Source organism: Apium graveolens, chromosome 1, assembly GCF_009905375.1.
Source record: "Apium graveolens cultivar Ventura chromosome 1, ASM990537v1, whole genome shotgun sequence".
Taxonomy (NCBI): Eukaryota; Viridiplantae; Streptophyta; class Magnoliopsida; order Apiales; family Apiaceae; genus Apium; species Apium graveolens.
This window is the reverse complement of record NC_133647.1, coordinates 18,052,869-18,067,713: the sequence shown is the minus strand read 5'-3', so window position 1 is coordinate 18,067,713 and position 14,845 is coordinate 18,052,869. Positions and strand designations below refer to the sequence as shown.

Genomic DNA, 14,845 nt, shown 5'->3' with positions numbered 1-14,845 from the left:
AAGAATGAAACTTGGTCTTTAATAAAATACCTGCAAAAAAAGAAGAATTTACGGAATAAATGAATATTCATAATCAAACAAGAACATGACGATACTAAGAAAAACAAGACGAGGTTAGTAGTCAATGATTACGAAGAGAAAAAGAATAATGACTATACTCATCAATTATTCAATTAACGGGGTACCAATTTCCGAATTTTAGTTGTATTTTTATTCGAGTACCAAAAGATAATCTAAAGTCTCACCAAGTCAAAAGTAAACAATAAATCGTACCTCCCCTTCTGTTGCCGCCAATTCTCTCCTATACACTACACACACTTCTGTATCTATCATTCATCTTCAAACCCACAGTATGAAACCCTAGTTTTTCAATTCATCTCTAATCTACGCTCGATTAAACCTTTTCAATGGACGAACGCTCCGCTAAACGCGCCAAAATCAACAGGTTCACTCTCTTCGCTTCTCTATTCCTCTTTTACTCCTCGAAAATCGCGCCTTTTCAGCTTTTTATTTCATTTTCGATGATTTTTACTTGCGTATTTGTAGCTTAAGCCTTTCATTTGCTATAACAGTCTCTGCATTCGTGTATGTTTGATGTAGGTGAAAACTGTAGTTTGTGTGTGTTTTTTTTTGATGTTCTCGATAATCGCGGAGCCGTTAATTCAGTTTTACTGATCTGTAGTACTTGTTTTTTCGTAACTGTGGCTTTTTAATTGTGCTTTCTGATCTTTACATTTCTCTTATCTGTGTGATTTAGGCGAAAACTGTAGTGTATGTGAGTGTTTTGTGATGTTTCTCGATAATTGCGAAGTTGTTAATTCATTTTTACTGATTTGTGCTTGTTTAATTGTAGCTCTGGCTTTTAATTATGCTTTTTGGTATATACATTTCTCGTATCTGTTTGATTTAGGAAAAAATTAGTGTGTGTGTGTTTGTGTTTGGTCATATTTCTGAATAATAGTGACTTTACAGTACTCAATAATTCACTTTTGTTGATATTTACGGGACCGGTCTGTTTGATTTTGACAAAATTAGTGTGTGCAAGTGTTTTGTTTTACCTCTCGACAATCATGCCTTTTCGTAACTTGTTAATTCACTTTTACTGATGTGTTCTTTTATATATCAGTTTTGCTTCTGCTTTGAAAATTCCTTCTTTTAGGTTTAAATTTGGAGTAAACAAGTGTCTGTCTGCACTCTATTTTTATTTTAGTTCCCATTTTCTGTTAAATCTTGTATGTTACTCCCGTTATACTTGTTAGTAAGTTAATGATGTCCAATTATTAAAATTTTAAAGTTGGATTTTACCTGAATTGGATTTCGATTATATTTCTAATTATTTGATGTGTTATTACTTTTTAGGGGAGATGATGATTATATGCCAGGAAATATTGTTGATATTGAAATCCGTAACTTTATGACATTTGATAAACTGAAATGCCAACCGGCATCTCGCTTAAACCTTGTTGTTGGACCCAATGGGTCTGGAAAGAGTTCTTTAGTGTGTGCCATTGCGCTTGGTCTTGGTGGTGAGCCGCAGGTTAGTGGGAACAAGTGTCTCCATATTGTGTGATGAATATACAATTGTGTGTAAGTTTAGATCTTTTGATATGTGTGCAGCTTCTTGGGAGGGCTTCGACAATTGGAGCTTTTGTCAAGCGTGGAGAAGAATCTGGACATATTAAGATTACTTTGAAAGGGAGTAAGAATGATGAGAAAATTACTATAATGCGTAAAATTGATGTACACAACAAGTCCGAGTGGTTGTATAATGGTAAGTTAGTTTTCTACTGTTGCTGATATGTTGGTAATGCGGTCATTTGAATCACCTGATAGTAAAGTTCTGATTGGTGGATTCATCTGGTTTCAAAATTTTAATACACAAAAATATTTTAAAAGGGATTATTAAAATACTATAGGGTTTACTCATATTTTGCCTACAATACTAGCATGTCTTCAGTCACCTCCTACATTATCATTTTGAACTTTGGATGCTTATGAGTTTATAAATGTCTTTGGTTATGACCTTACTGACGAGATGTGTCCATACCGGAGCTCTTGTAAATGAAAAAAATAAACTATTTTTCAGTGAGGAAACTGAATTATATTTTTCTTTTGATTACAGGTGTTGGTGTACCAAAAAAAGATGTTGGTGAAATAGTTAAAAAGTTCAACATTCAAGTAAACAATTTAACTCAGGTGAGATAGAAACTTCACTTATTTGTAATACTGACATGTGTGCATCACGGTTATCTTCTAATGTTAAAAAATTGTGAATTTTCACTGGACTGTTAATTTTGATTTGACTTGTTTTTTTCTCTGTCAAGGTTTGCAATATACTCCCTCTGTCCATTTGAATAGTTATCAAATGGTGTATGCGCATAGACAAAGGCAGTGAATAGAATAATGTAAAGTAATTGTCAAGTTGCTGTGTTGAAGAAACAAGGACATAAATGAGCAATATTAAAATACTTGTGTGGCTGTAAAGCAAGTCTTCTGAGTTTAGTAATATTAAAAAATTTCTATTTGGAGAAATGTAAAGAAATGGAAGGGACTGCCCAAAATAGAAAGTGTAAAGAAATGAAAAGGACGGAGGGAGTAATACTATTCAAACAAATACAAGAGCTATTATTATGGGAATGATGTGGTCAAGGCGATGTGTAATTAATAAAATTATTATACTACTTCAGTGGCAACTCACTTATTCATAAATATGATATAGATAAAATTTTCAATAACACTGTCTCGTTGAAGTATTTTTTACTCCATTCTTTTCTAATTTCAGTTTCAATATTTGCTTCATTTGTTCTTCCTTATAGTTTTCAAACATCTGCACAGCTGCTTTCAGCTCTCAAAAACTTCATACCTATAAAAATATGCTCAATCGTATCACCTTAAACTTCTTGAGTGAACAACTCAGCCTGTACAGGTTTCAATACAGTTGAATTTGACGGTTATCATGTCCCCTCTTTATTATGATTAGGCTAATGGTTATGTGCAATGCTTGTCATGTGTGATGAGAGTAAGAAAATTCTCTCTTTGGATATTTCAGCCTTAGGTACCAATTTTAAGTACCGGGTTCTTGTACAACTTTTGTTACAATAGACAGAGACACTTGTTCATACATATTTGAATACCACATTTGTGTCGTCTGTAGCACCCTCGATCTGGCATGATTACTTGTAGCTAGCTTACCAGAATATGGTTGATTAAAGCATCCCTCTATATGATTTGTTTGTTAATTTATTTATCCTTGATCAGTGCACTTTTTTTAACTTAGTTGGGCCCTTACATCATTCTTTTCTATGTTGATTTTGTTGGAATCTTAGTTTTTGCCACAAGACAGGGTCTGCGAGTTTGCTAAGTTGACTCCTGTTCAACTTCTAGAAGAGACTGAAAAGGCTGTTGGTGACCCAAGACTACCTGTACAACATCGTGCTCTTATTAACAAAAGTCATGAGCTGCAAAACCTTGAACGAGTTAGTTTTTTTTTTTACGATATTTTGATTAGTTTTTGGACTTGTATCTGTACACCAACACTAAACACAGTGATATATTTTAGGCAGTTAGGCAAAATCGAGAAACTTTGGATCAGCTAAAATCACTTAATGCTGAGCAGGAAAGAGATGTTGAGCGCGTTCGTCAAAGGCAAGAACTAATAGAAAAGGTTTGCCTTCTAATTTCCTATTATCGATTCTCCTAGTGTGAAGTTTCATTGATGACGAGAAACAAGCTGACCATCCTCATTATTTGTAGGTCAATAATATGAAGAAGAAATTGCCCTGGCTGAAGTATGACATGAAGAAGGCTGAGTACATAGAAGCCAAAGAAAAGGAGAAAGATGCAAAGAAAAAGTTTGACGAGCTTGCTAAAGCTATGAATGAACTACAAGGACCAATAGAGTAGGCAATTTGTTTTAGCTTATTTGAAGCGGGGTTAATATGTTTTTAGCTTATTTGAAGCGGGGTTAATTTGTTTTAGCTTGATTTAAAGCAAGTCTAATCTTATTCTGAATGGGCTATAGCTATATGTATTTTAGCACCAAAAAGTTCCCTTTGCGTGCTAGAATAGAACTTATAATCTAATCCTATTGCTAAAATGACTATAGCTAATAGTATATTTAGGTTAAAACTCACGTACCAAAGATATTTGTTTCCTTTGTTCTAGAAACTGATCTGGCAAGGATAGCCGTAGCTATCTTTGGTTGTACATACAGAACATATTTTGTATTTATGCAATATTACATTTAGTTGTAGTTGTAAAACACAGGGTTTTGAGGGAAAATTTGTTTTAAAACAAGAATGCGGTATATTTTTTGAGATATCCTTTTAGTAGTAACTGTCTTGAGTTTCATGGGTTTGAAGAGTTTTTGAGTGCTATCTACTTATAACTAATTATCCATCTTGTGTTTTGGTAAAGTTTCTCCTTATTCACTTTGTTATTTGATTTCAGGTACCACAGGAAAGAGAAAACTGTCCATGATGCTAAATTGAGGAAATTAAGAGCTATCTTAGACGGCAATTCTAAGAAACGGTTGCAACTGGCAGAACGGGAAAACATTTTGGTATCTATTTAAATTACAAGTTACGAAAAGTATTCTGTAGGACTCGAAATATACGAATGGGGGAATCTAATTTCTGGTTACAAACTTGTAGAGTGCACAAGTGCGGGGAAAATATAAGGAAATGGAAGGACTGAAAAGGCAGGAACAATCTCGTCAGGAAAGAATCTCTAAAGCGAAAGAAGATCTGGCTGTGTCAGAGTCAGAACTTGCGAACCTGCCCCATTATGAACCACCTAAGGATAAACTTGTAAGTATCTGTTTTACTGAAGCTGCATAGTCTGCCACAATCATACTGATCAGTTCAACAGTGACTTGTAATTATAGATAGGGGCATCCAAGATTTTACATTATGATGTTTGGGATTGTTAGAATGTTTCATATTGTTTTGTTATCGGTGGGTATATCTGCATTTCTACTTTTTATGCAGCTCTTGATGGAAGTGACTGCATTTACCTGAGAATTTTCTTTAGTATTATAGTTTCAAACTGGGTTTGTCTAGTGTGTGCCCATGGGCACATGCTAAGCACTAAAATTTATAATTTTGGTGCATTTTGATTGGTGTGGTTGTTATGAATGCAGGGGGGTCCACCATTATAAAGAAGTGTAAGCAATTAAAACAAGCTAAACTTATAAAATTTTGTGCTTATTGTGTGCCCATGGGCACACCATAGAAAAACCGTTTCAAATTTAAGTAGATAATAATGTGCGCTGATATTCAATTCTCATAGATCTTAGTTTTTCATTGATTATTTTTTCTTATACTTGCATACATGTATAATTCTGGAGATGACCTGAAAATCCTTGTGCAGTAAAATATAAATAATAACCTTCTTTACTCCATTACACTTGATTCTGTTAATAAACTTGAAGCATGTCTCAGGATAGCTTAGGTACTCAGATTTTGGAGTGGGAAGCTCGAGCAGATAATATAAGATCTCAGAAAAGGGACAAGGAGAAAGCCATATCTCAGACTAAGATAATTTTGGCCCGATGTATTGACAGGTAAAGGGCTGCAACTATTTTTTTTAAGAGTAATTGAGTGTCTTGGTGAGTGGAGATGACAAGATTAAATGAATAGGGATGAAGGATTCTGGAACCTTCATTCTTTTAGGGGAAAACACACACAAAATTATACTGGAGGAAATGCTTTCATTATGCATTATTACTCATTTCCTCTATTTGACATTTTGTACTTTATGATGTATGTGGATTGTAGAGTCTTATTGACTTTTTCTGGTGGTGTACCTTTGGAGAAATTATTTGCGGAGAGATGCCTGTTCATCCCTATATGTCTTGTGTACTGTTTTTATGAGGATTAAGTTTAGAAGTGTTTTTTTACATCTTTGGACAAAATATATACGCAGGTTGAGGAATATGGAGGATTCAAAGAATAAAAGTTTACATGCCTTGCGTACTACGGGCGCTGAAAGAATATTTGAAGCATATAAATGGGTGAATGATCACCGCCATGAGTTCAATAAAGATGTGTATGGTCCTGTGTTGATTGAGGTACATAAGCTTTACATACAACTGTTTGAAATAAGAAAACCTGTTCCGTTGGAGTGTTTTTTCAGTTTCCTACTAATTAGTTCAAAGTACAGAGTATTACCATAGTTTCTACCTTAATAAGTATTTTCCTTTTATTACTGCAAACTCAGGTTAACGTCAAAGATAGAATCCATGCAAACTACTTGGAAGGTCATGTTGCTCACTATATCTGGAAGGTAAATCAAAATTGATGCTATTATAAGTATGATTGACTTTTTTTTAATAAAGAACTTTCTCATGTTTGTCCCTACAAATATCATTTTTTTTAAAACACTAAATAATAAACTCATTTATTAAATTATTGACTAATAAACCATATTTCATGATTTTATCTTTAGCTCGAGATCACTTCAAGTGAAAATGCTTTCTTTTCTGTTTCTAGTTTTTTCCTTAATCTTTCAGGATAGTCGGTAGTAATGATGGACATATGTTGAAATGGATAGGAAAATGACAATAAGAGAAAAATTTCGATACGTATGCACTAAAATGAAACACGCTGTCTTGAATTTACTATTTATTTTAAGCCATGCATCAGAGCTTAACCTGCATCTAACACCCTTAAAATCAGGTGTTTTAAGGCCAACATATCTCTTTTTTTTACTAATGCTTAGATACTACCCGTATCCATGGGTTGCTTCTTCATCAACTTTCTCTCAGAGAATAAAATTTTCATGGATGGGGTTTCCGTTCATAGAGATGTCTCCTTACTTTTCCATTGTCAACATGCTTTTACAGCTTCAAGTAATTGTACCTTCCCGGTTCAAGATAAATACACGACTGTGAACTAAATGTCTTCAAAACCCAGGTCTTTTGATCATTATTAATGAATTCAGCTGAGGAACTTTGATTTTCCTTCCACTTCAATGAGGGTGTGGTGCTTGTTATGTGTTTAACTGACTGAAGTTGTTACTAAATTATAACCGACTGTCGAGTAAATTCTGTTACCAGATAATTAACTGGAGTACTAAAGCTTATAAGGTAGATGCTCAACTCACATGATTTTTCTTCTATTTCTAAAGAATTGATGACATCAGTCCAAAAAATTCACTAGGACTATTTTCTACTAAGTGTAGGTATTATACTCATTAATTATAAGCATTTAAAATTACAAATCGGGATTAATATCTGTGTATATATGTTGATTTAAATGTATAAATAAAATTAATGTGGATAATCAAATTTTGGAAGGTATGCTATTCAAAGGATACATATTTCATAAACATATTTGAACTAAAAGGATCATTTAATCTGGATTGGAGGCGGTATATGTTGCAGCATAAAATCTATCAATCAAGATATCTCAGCAAATTTACACGTAAGAAGTGAAGTTCTTACGAATGTTGTGGATATGAGGTCAATCTCCTTGAACATTCATAAACTCTATAAATCATTTTATGGATGGTGCTGTCTAGATGGTAGAGTGGTCTTTGTAGGTGATCTTAATAAATAAAATTATCCGAAAGAAGAAGCTAGAGATATATAGTTTCTTATCCAGCTTTTCTGGGAAGCTTATTTGCGGAAAAGCTGCCATACTATTTCGAAATATTAATGTCAAGAGACTGTCAAGTGATATTTCATCCATTATGGAGGCCTAAAATCTTTAGTATATTTCATATGGCACAAACCTATAGGTAATAGAGAATTTCCTAGTGAAGCAATGCGTAGTTTGGATAAAATAGAAAGTGGACCTAGATAAATTATCCAGTAGACTTAGATGGAGTCGTCAATTTATTTATTAAATGGTCAGCTCCTTTTTTGGCTCCCTCTCTTCAAGCTCCCTACCACTCTTTAGAGAAAGGGGTATGAAGGACCAAGGTTTGTTAATATTCATGAAGCTTTAAATTAGCAAAACTTAAATTTGAAATTATTCAGAAGTGGACCGTCTGTATACTTTAATAATTTCTTTTAAAATTGCGTCATGTTATTTCCTGTAAACTTCTGCAGGCCTTTATAACTCAGGATTCTGCTGATCGGGACTTCTTGGTTCAAAATCTTATGTCTTTTGATGTCGTGGTTATTAATCATGTTGATGAAGGTCCTAACAAAGAGCCCTTTCAAGTTTCTCAGGAGGCATGTAACCTTGAATTCATCTAGATTAACATTTAGGCAATTATTATTTTTTCATCTTTAATTATTTTCATATTATTCTTTTCAGCAGATGCATGCTATTGGTATATATTCCAGACTTGATCGAGTTTTTGATGCTCCTCCTGCGGTCAAAGATGTTCTGATAGGACAGTTTGGGCTGGAGTATTCCGTATGCTTCTAATTCTTATTTTAATCTAAGGGTCAGGTTCTAATCAGGACCAACTTCTTCGTAGAACCTTAGAACTAATTATGTTCTGCAGAACATAACGTTGTATTACTGTTATTCATTTTTTTTTTTGCATAATATTTTTTTTAAAAATGTTTTATAAGAATGAGAAAAGGATTGTGTTTTGTTGAAGGAATATATATTTTACAAATATTATGTAATTTACAAGAAAAAACATTGTGTTCTGCAGAAAACACCAAATTTATGATTTACCAAAAAAACATTATGTACTGTTTCAGAAAAAACACGTTGTGTTCTGCAACAGAACAAACAAATATTAGTTGTTGATTAAACACTCATCGATGGTCGGTATTAATTCTGTTTGAGCAAAGTTTTAATATGATCCTGCCTCTTCATTTATTTTGTATGTGTGTGTGTGTAAGTATTTATGTTTGTATGTATATATATCTTGTGTAGAAGGTCTAGTATTTTTCTATCCTAACTGTACTCTCGATACCTTTGAGAACATATATACTGTATGTGCTTTGATCCATGTCTTCTTAAGTACATCGGCTCCAAGGAAACTGATGAGAGAGCTAATGAGGTTCAGAGACTGGGTATCCTGGATTTGTGGACCCCTGAAAACCACTATAGGTGGTCCAAATCTAGATATGGCGATCATGTTTCAGCAGTTGTTGAATCGGTGAACCAGTCACGTCTTCTTTTATGCAGTATGAACCTGGAACCTATTTAAACAGCTCAATCAAACTGAATGTATTTTTCAATAATATATACTGCTATTCTACACCAGATGTAGATGTTGATGAGCTTGAAAGTCTTAGGACAAAGAAAAAGGAACTAGAAGATGCAATTTCTGATCTTGAAACTAGTTTGAAAGTGCTTCAGAGTGAGCAAAGGCAAAATGAAGATGAAGCAGCTAAACTGCAGAGGGAACGTGTAAGCTAAATGACTGAATGTTGCACTTATAATAGTTGAGCCGATACATTATCTTCTTTATTTTGAGTATCCATGTATCTACGTACTTAGTTCCCAAATCGTACTTTATAGGAAGACATTCTTAGCATTGCTCAACAAGAGAAAAAGAGAAGACGTGAACTTGAAAGTCGTGTCCGTAAGTATCTCCGGCACTTGATTGACCTAGTGCACCTCACTGTCATATGCACTTAAGGAAATATCTTATATTAAATACAATTGATACTTTACAAATGAATTTCTGTTGTTTCAGATCAAAGAAGATCAAAAGTAAAATCATTAGAAACAGAAGAAAACATGGACACTATTCTGGCAAATCTCATAAGTTCTGCTTCAGACTTAAATGTTCAGCGATTTCAGTGTGCAATTGAGATCAAGGTGGGTTATTATTGGCCAGTAACAGGTGGTTTTAGCCTTTAGGCTGGCTACAAATTGTTTTTATATATGAGTTTCTTCCTTTGATTTGTCTCATAAAGTTTCTCTTTTAGATTGTTTCTCATTATTTATGAACATGGCTGTTGGTAGAATTTGCTAATTGAAACATTGGCTTATAGAAGATCTTCTGCTGAAGAAAATATGACAGTCATTGAACTCGAGTCTAAGGTATAATGTTTGTCAATCTTTGTTATCAAAGTATATTATCATAAAGCACTTAATCTTATTACCAATATATGTGGATTTTTCATGTAAGATGTCCCTTAAACTGCTTATATGACCTCAATACATGATAAAGGATAACTGGATAACACTATTAGTAAGAATTAATAACCATGTATTCATAATTACCATCTTGGCTGCGAACTTTGAGTTATATTTTATATTTCGATATTTTTCAAAATTTGTTAGTAAGATTGCTTATATGAATATAGTTGAATTGCTGATTTTAATTTAATATAGGACAAGTGTTTTTTATTTTTTATGATGTTGGATAAACTAATGTGGTTATGCCTGCCTTTATAACTCATCACATTAGGCTAGGTTATAATTTGTTTAACCTAATCCCTGATCCTCTCTGTTGACTCTTGCTCCACGGCTTTTCCGTCAATATTTTGCAATATTGTAATGCACCTTGTCTATCCACATTGAGTTTGAGGGAAAAATTTCTTTCTTAAATTACTAAAATTTAGTAAATTAAGTTTTATAACCACAAACACAAATTCTTATTGGCAGAAAGGAAAGGAAAGTAATTTATGTTTTTATTAACTTCTTGTGGTGGGTAAAAATTCTTATGTACCGAACATGCAGAACTGCATATTGTTATGGTGGTATGACATGTGCCCGGTAATTGTAGTTGGCCTTCAAGTAACTCTGCCGAGTGTAACCTAGTGTAGTATATATATAAATATATATATATATATATATGTATATATATATATATATATTCCATATGCACGCGTTTTACAAATAAATAAATTTATTTATTGGTAGAAAGGTAAAAATTGTTTATATATACGCTTATATGATCTTTTCATCTGTGTCAGAAGAAAGATATATACAGCATGCAAAACTTTGTCCATTAATCAAACTATCAAATCATATCTTGTCATTTGTATGTTTGTTATTTCTTGCTCGTGAACTTCCTGCTACGCTTGTTCACATTCTATATGTTAATATGTTTGTATTACAATATCATTTGTATTTTTTTTTATTGACCTATTTCAGATTAGAGAACTAGAAGTTGGTGTTAAGGAGCAAGAGAAGATTGCTGTACAAGCATCTCAACAATTTGAGTACTGTATGATGCCTTCGATTATCCTTTTTAGTTTCTAAGAAATTGGTCAAAAGTATCTTGATATATATAATTGCTCTCTGTTATTCCATATGTTAATTTTGGATGATTCAGTAGCTCAATGATGAATAATTAATCATTATGTTTAGTTTCTCTTTTTAAAATGTTGTTGCCTTTTTTTTACTGAAGAAAATTTGCATAAAATCACATAAAATATTCCAGTGTATGACCCTTAACATAATCAACACAAAAGAGAACCAGAACACAGATACAAGAGCATTATCTAGATGATGAGAGACAATATATATCAATTAGAGAATGAACATGCACTCCGTTGACAGAAAAGTAGCATGCAATATGCTGACGGAGAAAGTATTGAAATACAGTTACTAAAACAAAACTATCAAAAGAACTTGTGACTTTATAAATTATCATAGTAATAATGACCTATAAATGGCGTTGAGCATTTCTGCTACTACTTCTCACCAAAGAATCTATCTGCCTATCTTGAAAAGAATATATGTAAATGTAACTGCTAAATAGGCAGTTGAAGGTGCACGAAATGCAATAAAAGAGTAAAGGAGAATGAAAAGGCGCACATGTACTGTACATTGGAGACAAACTTTATATCTTTCGTCGTTAGTCATCCATCAGTACTGTGTGTCAAAATTATTGGGTTATATTATATAATAAATTTAAAAAAGATTGTGGTATTACAAATAGGATGCTAGATAGTAGTAGTGTTTAAAAACCGAATGAATTTTTTTATGGATTGGGAAAGATGAAAGTTTTAAAACAGAATTCCAAACAGTACATGAAACATAATTTAAGTTGAAACATGCAGTTGGTTTGAACGGTCTTTCAAAATAAAATCATAGATAGCATTAGTAAATTATTTGTTATTTATATTGTTTTAGAATTATTTAAGTAGCCTGTACAATATATAAGAAATAATTAGGTTTAAGTAAGCTTTTGATATGAAAATTTATTATTTGGTTAATAGAAAGGCTCATGCCTGGAAGTACACATGCTTTTAATAGATTAATTGTGAAACCAAGAGAAAACCACTTGGGAGTTCAATGTGCTAAGGAATACTTAAGTTCTCTCAGTTCTCTCTCATAGCTATTATAATACTTTAGGAATGACAAAATAACATTTGGGGCCTAATAACAATGCTTGTAATACTTTTAGTTCTAATATGTCTAATTTCTAAGCAAGTATGATATATGTTGATTAGTTCTTTGAAGGTTAAATGGTTAATTATATAATGTGTGCGTCCTAGTTTTGGGGGAAGCTGCCTTGCTAGCTTAAGCACTTCTTTATCAAACCCTTTTCAAAAGGGTTGGGTTTGGACAACTTTTATTTAGCGACCAATTATGTGGTCCATGAAGTTAATGTTGATCTAATGGATCACTGGTTTATCTTATAGACTACATTGTAGAACTTTCATGATCAGGATTAATCTTAGTCGTTTGGTAAAACCAAGTTTGTACAATTTGCATGAGATTACTAAAGAGTAGAACCTATCTTTCATCAGACTTATTTTATTGAATTTCAGGATTGTGAACAAAGAATTATAAGCAGGAAGAAATAGGAAAATAACAGTGCATCTTGCTTTTTATATGGAATAGCATATTCCTTTATGCACATAGCTGACTACTTTAAACTTTGCATTATTTAACAGGTAAAAATGAGGTGGAGAAATTTCGGCTACAATTGCAAGCGGCCAAGAAGCATGCCGAATCAGTTTCCACGATTTCTCCGGATCTTGAAAAGCTTTTTATTGAGGTCTATAATGTTAATAGCATTTTCACTTGTCATGTAAGGCGTGCAAAATAGATCCTCAAGACACAATCATGTATTTTATGTATTGGTTGTGAAGCACAAAAATGTCCTACTTCAAATATGGACATTAAATAATAGATTCAAGAAAACTATGAATTGGTACCCATCTGTCCTAATTTTTAGGAACTTAAATAGTAAAATTTGTGAATGAGATCATGCATTCGGAATTGCCTATGTCGCTTTTCCTGGATCTGGATTTTCATAACTTTATATTTGCCTTTTGTCAGTTGAGGATTCGAGGAGTCATTACAAAGATCATAGAATACTATTTACATTAGGTTAATATATTGCTTGAACGAACTTGTATGTGCTTTTGCACTACAGCGGTTCAGCCACTCATCAGTTATTACATAGTGCTTTGGATCTTCATACATGCATCCTAAGGAGAACTCTTATTCTACCTTATCCACAATAATATACTAGAGAAAGTATGCAAAAATCTTATGTCATATGTTATTTTCTTGCCAAGCTGTTGGTGTACATTTCTTAACATTCAAGTTTATCTCTTTGTTGACCATTGTTAGGTGTTTTTTGATCCCATGTATAGTATTAGTCTAGTGTTACGATCAAAGGAATTGCATGATAGTTTTCGGGGGGGGGGGGGGGGATTGTTAGAATATTGAATCTATTATATTGCACCTGTTATAGTGATGATTCGGTTAATATGTTGACTAGTGGATATGTGTGCAATACACAAGCTTGTTTAAAGGCAAAATCTTTTTATTTTATGTTGTTTTGCTTTTGTGTTTCTTTGATTTTCTGCTCTTTATTTTTTTCCTTTAAGATTAATGACAAAGTTGCAAGTCATGATATATGATTTATGGCAGCGAGAATGTTGGTGGGTATTCAAGGTGTTTTTATGTTAAAAGATTTCTATTGATATGGAGGATTTAGTGATTGCAAGTCTAGGGAATTCATGCCTGTTTATTGCGAGTATACCCTTAGTCTTTTTTTATTGAGTTTCTAATTCCATTAAAATTGTAAAGAAATCCTGGCAAGTATATTTTTATATGAAGGATTTTCCGTCGCTCCCATGTATAATATAATATTTCAGTCTTACCCGTTTCCATTAGTTCAACAGAAGTGGTCTTCGGTGTCTGTCAACTGTATTTAGTCACATAGAGAGGTCCATCAATATCAAAAATAAAAATTTTACCCTCAGGAGGAGTGTGTTCCATAGTTGTCTATATTTAAAACCTATTTTAAATGATCAGCTAGGAAATGTTACTTATAATGATCTGGAGGACAAGTGTGGGGATGGTGATATATCAGGGGATTTAGAGATTCTTGAGAGAAGGTACTACAGATGCTATTCCTTATATGTCCGTGGTGACGAAGTTGTGTGTGGCAGTTAGTGTTCTTTGGACGCTTCATCAAAAATATTGCAAAACTACTTTTAATGAAAGTTGTTACAATTATGCCATCACAGGAACTTTAACTACTATTCTATCTCATAGATTACTTATCTGATATTGATCTAAACTTAATAATATAAGATAGTAAATATAAAGACTGCTAGTCCTCCTTACGTAAGGTTGGAACCATTTTCTCCTAGCTTAGAGATAAATTTGTCAAGGGTATTAAAATGGAGAAAATGGTCAGTCAAAGATAAGAATTAGCATGATAAGGTTGCATCTGTTGTTATCTCTGTTTATAATAATATCTCTAATCCAACTGGACCCAAACTGATAAGTTGCGTACCAAGAACTGTTAATCCATTTTCGAGTGCAGGACATAACAGGTCAATTGATTCATATAGATATCTATTAGATGATATGGGTTACCCTTTTTGGGATAAACTGACTAAGAAGGTCGTTAGAAGTAGAGATGTTACTTTTAATGAGAATGTAGTGTATAATGATAAACTTGTAGTCGATTATGAGTTTACAAAGGAACAACTTGAGAAAGAGGAAGC

The 14,845-nt window shown here is 33.0% G+C and overlaps 1 protein-coding gene across 2 annotated transcripts; it reads left to right on the top strand.

Annotated features, from left to right (window-relative positions):
• The first annotated feature begins 225 nt into the window (after window positions 1-225).
• LOC141661492 (structural maintenance of chromosomes protein 5-like) lies at window positions 226-13,034 on the top strand. Of its 2 annotated transcripts, none has more exons than XM_074468516.1 (21): window positions 226-445; window positions 1,360-1,537; window positions 1,618-1,771; window positions 2,123-2,196; window positions 3,327-3,476; window positions 3,560-3,664; window positions 3,754-3,899; window positions 4,450-4,561; window positions 4,653-4,808; window positions 5,442-5,563; window positions 5,926-6,070; window positions 6,220-6,285; window positions 8,054-8,179; window positions 8,265-8,366; window positions 8,929-9,094; window positions 9,175-9,320; window positions 9,432-9,495; window positions 9,610-9,734; window positions 9,882-9,959; window positions 11,019-11,091; window positions 12,770-13,034. In XM_074468516.1, exons 1-21 carry the CDS (start codon window positions 408-410, stop codon window positions 12,922-12,924), a joined length of 2,481 nt encoding a protein of 826 aa, XP_074324617.1. In that variant the 5' UTR covers window positions 226-407; the 3' UTR covers window positions 12,925-13,034. The 2 variants fall into 2 exon arrangements, with proteins under 2 accessions (XP_074324617.1, XP_074324621.1); XM_074468520.1 differs by having other exon boundaries at window positions 227-445; window positions 8,268-8,366.
• The last annotated feature ends 1,811 nt before the right edge of the window (window positions 13,035-14,845 follow it).

Excerpts from the sequence above, each read along its gene's own strand:
- LOC141661492 (XM_074468516.1), top strand. The coding sequence starts at position 408 with ATGGACGAACGCTCCGCTAAACGCGCCAAAATCAACAG. Across the intron at positions 9,321-9,431 it reads CTAAACTGCAGAGGGAACGT|GAAGACATTCTTAGCATTGC; the intron begins GTAAGCTAAATG and ends CGTACTTTATAG. Across the intron at positions 9,735-9,881 it reads AGTGTGCAATTGAGATCAAG|AATTTGCTAATTGAAACATT; the intron begins GTGGGTTATTAT and ends GGCTGTTGGTAG.